Genomic DNA, 3,465 nt, shown 5'->3' on the forward strand with positions numbered 1-3,465 from the left:
AGATGGTCGCTGCCCCAAACCCTGCTGCCCGGTTTCCAGTCTGTCTGAAGCTCTTCCTAGTGCCTCCCACTGAGGCTGGGAGGGGTTGGTGTGGGGAGGCCGCTCAGGAGCTCTGAGGGAGCTTATACTAAAGGTGATTTGGCTTACCTTTTACCAAAAACCTCAACTCCTGTGTGGGTCTGGGCTGTCCGCACTGGGTGCGCTGGATATCCTTCCCTCCCTCACACCACCTGACTGTTCAGCATTGACGTGGCAATATTTGTGCCTGTGACATCCAGGACAGGTGCTTTGTGGTGATGGAGCTAGTAGCAGCGCTGGCTGCATGAAAACCTTTCCTTTGGGGCTGGGGATGCTCTGGGAAATGGTTTCCCCAGTCTGGGCACTGCGCCAAGTTCCCAGGTCCAAGGAGTGGGTTTCATTTGTGTTGGCTCTAATGTAAGGAGACAGCTGGGCCTTGGGGATTCGGCAGGGAGGCGGCTAATAGATTTGGGTTCAAGCAGTTGTCCCAGATATCGTACATGATTGCACTTAACCTGCAGGAGTCAAGCTCAGAGGACACTGATGGCTAAACCTGCCCCATTTCTCCCCCCACATACACCCTCTCTTCCTGTTATTGTCTCAAAGCGCAGCCAGAGCGAAAGAAAAGGTGGTACCTGAGCTCGGAGTAACATCTTAAACCACAAAAAGTTCCTCCTGGCTCAGCATCTTGCCAAAAAGCAGTTTCCAGGGTAAAAAAGGTGGCTGGACGCTTGTGGGGAGGAAGGGGTTGGTCTCTCCTTGGGCCAAGACTGGATGTTGAAGCGTAAGGATTTACCACTGCCCAATGCCTGGGCTAGGTCTCTGCTGCAGAGAGCGAACCTCTGGGTAATTTTTTCCTCTACACCTTTATTTTACAATTCAGCAAAACAAGCTGTCCCCTAACGTGGTAATTTTTGTTGGACAATTTGTATTTTCAATGTCATCAGACTGTTGAGGCTTTGAAAATGAAGGGGCAGGGGTGAGAGAAGATGAAAACGGGCTTCATCTTTTTGTTTTTTCTAATGACAGGTCCAAAAATCCCAGTGGGATGAACCAGTCTTGTTCTTTGCTGAAATTCCCTTTGGAAATTATTAAGCTAGTATTTTTTCCATGGGAAACAGGAAGTTTCTTGGAGCAAATGGAGAACTTGCAGCAACGTGCATGAAATCTAGTGGTTTAGATATTATGGAGACTAACGAAGGCTGTAGCTGGATTTTCATTCAAAGCTTTGTTTTCTGTCCCTACTTCTGCCTTCTTGTTGGGAAGATGAAATTTATCTGATCCATTGGCCTGGCTGTTAAAAACAAGCTCAGTGATGAAGAAACCATCCCCATCCCTCAAAGCATGGCAACAGGAAAGATGATTTGGTGGTGGTTTTGGAGAGAGGTTCCTCTGCCCAGACAGCTTTTGACAAGACGTGCTCAATGGCCCTTAATCCTCACTGCCCTGCCGACACCAGCTTGAAAGCAACTAGCGATAAAACGAAGCCCTGGGCAACATCAGGCTTTTGTCTCGAATCGATGTCTGTTTGTAACCTTTAACTTGCAGCAGCCCTGAGCAGCTCCTGGGGATCTCAGCTGGGGGCTCTGGGATGCTCGCCTGCATCTCACTGCAGCTGGTTTTAGATGCTCAACTTGTTCCCTTTTTCTTCTTTAATCGGGCGACCCCGAATCTGCTCTGTTCTCCAGCCAGTGGTAGCGTTCAGGAACCTGAATCCCCAGGGGGTGACCAAGATGGCCATGTTTTCATGTATTTACGCAGGTTTGCGTGTCATGAGGCAGGGGAGCTAACCCACTTGCAGCTTCCCCAGCCATGGAGCAGCGCAGGTTTGATTGCAACAAATCACCTGGCTGCAAAGCAAGCTGTTAGTGCTCCAGGCCTGGAGTAGCCATCAGCATCCTCTGAGGAAGCAGGCAGGATCCCCAGCCCTGCGGCTTGGAGGCTGTAACTGAGCAGCTGAGGGTTGCTGCCTGCCCTTTTCCAGCTCTGCTTAGTCCTGGCTTTAGCTGCAGCATCAGTGCAGGGTGAGAAGCAATATCTGCTACCAGGCATCTGCTTAAGCCCTTCCAGCTGGGTTCACAGGAGGATGTCTGTCTGCCCATGGCAGCCCCGTGGAGTTGCTGGGGATAAGCTCTGTGGGATGAGCGCAGCGGGGAAGGGGTCAGCTCAATTTGAGGGTGGTTTCATTGAGGTATGAGTCTTGACCCTCCTGTCTTGTGGCTTCTGCAGCTCAACGTCCTGAACAATGTCAGCAGCTCGGAGGATGTCAAGCCCTTGCCGGGTCTTCCAGGGATTGGGAACGTGAATTATCCATCTACAAGCCCAGGATCCTTAGCCAAACACATCTGTGCCATCTGTGGGGACAGGTCCTCAGGTAGGAGGTTTGATTTCTAGGGGAAGGCTTAGTGCAATGAAAACTCCCCTGGTGCTCTGTGCAGGATGAACAGCATGGAGGCTCGCTGGGGCCATACTGGCATTGCAGGATTCGTAGCTGGGCCTGGCTTACCCAAGGGTAGGCTATCTGGTTTACACTGTGCCCGAAAGACAGCAAACCCATAAGCCACGCTCTTCTCCCTTATGCGTATAAACTCATTTTACATTTTGTCCTTGTTTATCAAAGGTAAATATGTCAAGATTGCTGTCTTCTCATTTACCTGTGCTTTGTGCTGGGCTTTGGATATGCCTGGGTTTCTCTCCTACCCCAGAGACCTGCAGGCTGGCCATGCTTTGCAGACCCCCTCCTCATCAGTGCACCCCATTTGCTACCCATGGCATTTCTGCACTCATGCTGCAGCTAAGGTGTGGCTCCACATCCTTCCCCTGGGATGCAGTCCCTCCTTATCCCAGGAAAGTGGTGGTCTTATAGTTTGACTGCTGCTGGTCACTATTCCTGCTAAGAGCCCCTAAAGCCAAGTCAGGCCTGCTAAGGTCTGCAGGCAGTTTTTCCCATCTTTGGAGCTGGTTTGAGCTCTCCAAAGCTGCCTGCCTGCCCCCTGACGGCCTCCCCTCGCCGCCCCCCAGGGAAGCACTACGGTGTGTACAGCTGTGAGGGCTGCAAAGGCTTCTTTAAGAGGACGATTCGGAAGGACCTGATCTACACCTGCCGTGACAACAAGGACTGCCTCATAGACAAACGCCAGCGCAACCGCTGCCAGTACTGCCGCTATCAGAAGTGCCTCGCCATGGGGATGAAGAGGGAAGGTATGTGTGCAAAGGAACGGGCTTATAGAGATTTTTTTTTCACTTATGTTCATTAGGGTAGATCTGGCTCTTGGTGGCCCTCTCAGGCTGGAGCATCCCAAAAATAACACGCGGCTTCAGGGCATCTTTGACCTCATTTTGTGAAGGAAATGAAGCAGATAGGGAAGCTATTACACTATTTTTCTTCCCATCCCACCTAAACACACATTCACACAGAGTGGGAGTGGTAGGGCTTGGAAGGGACCT

The 3,465-nt window shown here is 51.2% G+C and overlaps 1 protein-coding gene across 1 annotated transcript in view; it reads left to right on the plus strand.

The window, feature by feature from the left end:
- The window catches only part of LOC104514203 (retinoic acid receptor RXR-gamma), a gene marked incomplete at its 3' end in the record, with an annotated part of 14,201 nt that extends 10,982 nt beyond the window's left edge, over positions 1-3,219 (plus strand). The window contains exons 3-4 of the mRNA XM_010157809.1: positions 2,248-2,392; positions 3,040-3,219. Of these exons, the coding sequence (XP_010156111.1) occupies positions 2,248-2,392; positions 3,040-3,219 (325 nt within the window). The remainder of the gene's footprint in view (positions 1-2,247; positions 2,393-3,039) is intronic.
- Between the last annotated feature and the right edge of the window lie 246 nt (positions 3,220-3,465).

Source organism: Eurypyga helias, unplaced genomic scaffold, assembly GCF_000690775.1.
Source record: "Eurypyga helias isolate BGI_N326 unplaced genomic scaffold, ASM69077v1 scaffold1468, whole genome shotgun sequence".
Lineage (NCBI taxonomy): Eukaryota > Metazoa > Chordata > Aves > Eurypygiformes > Eurypygidae > Eurypyga > Eurypyga helias.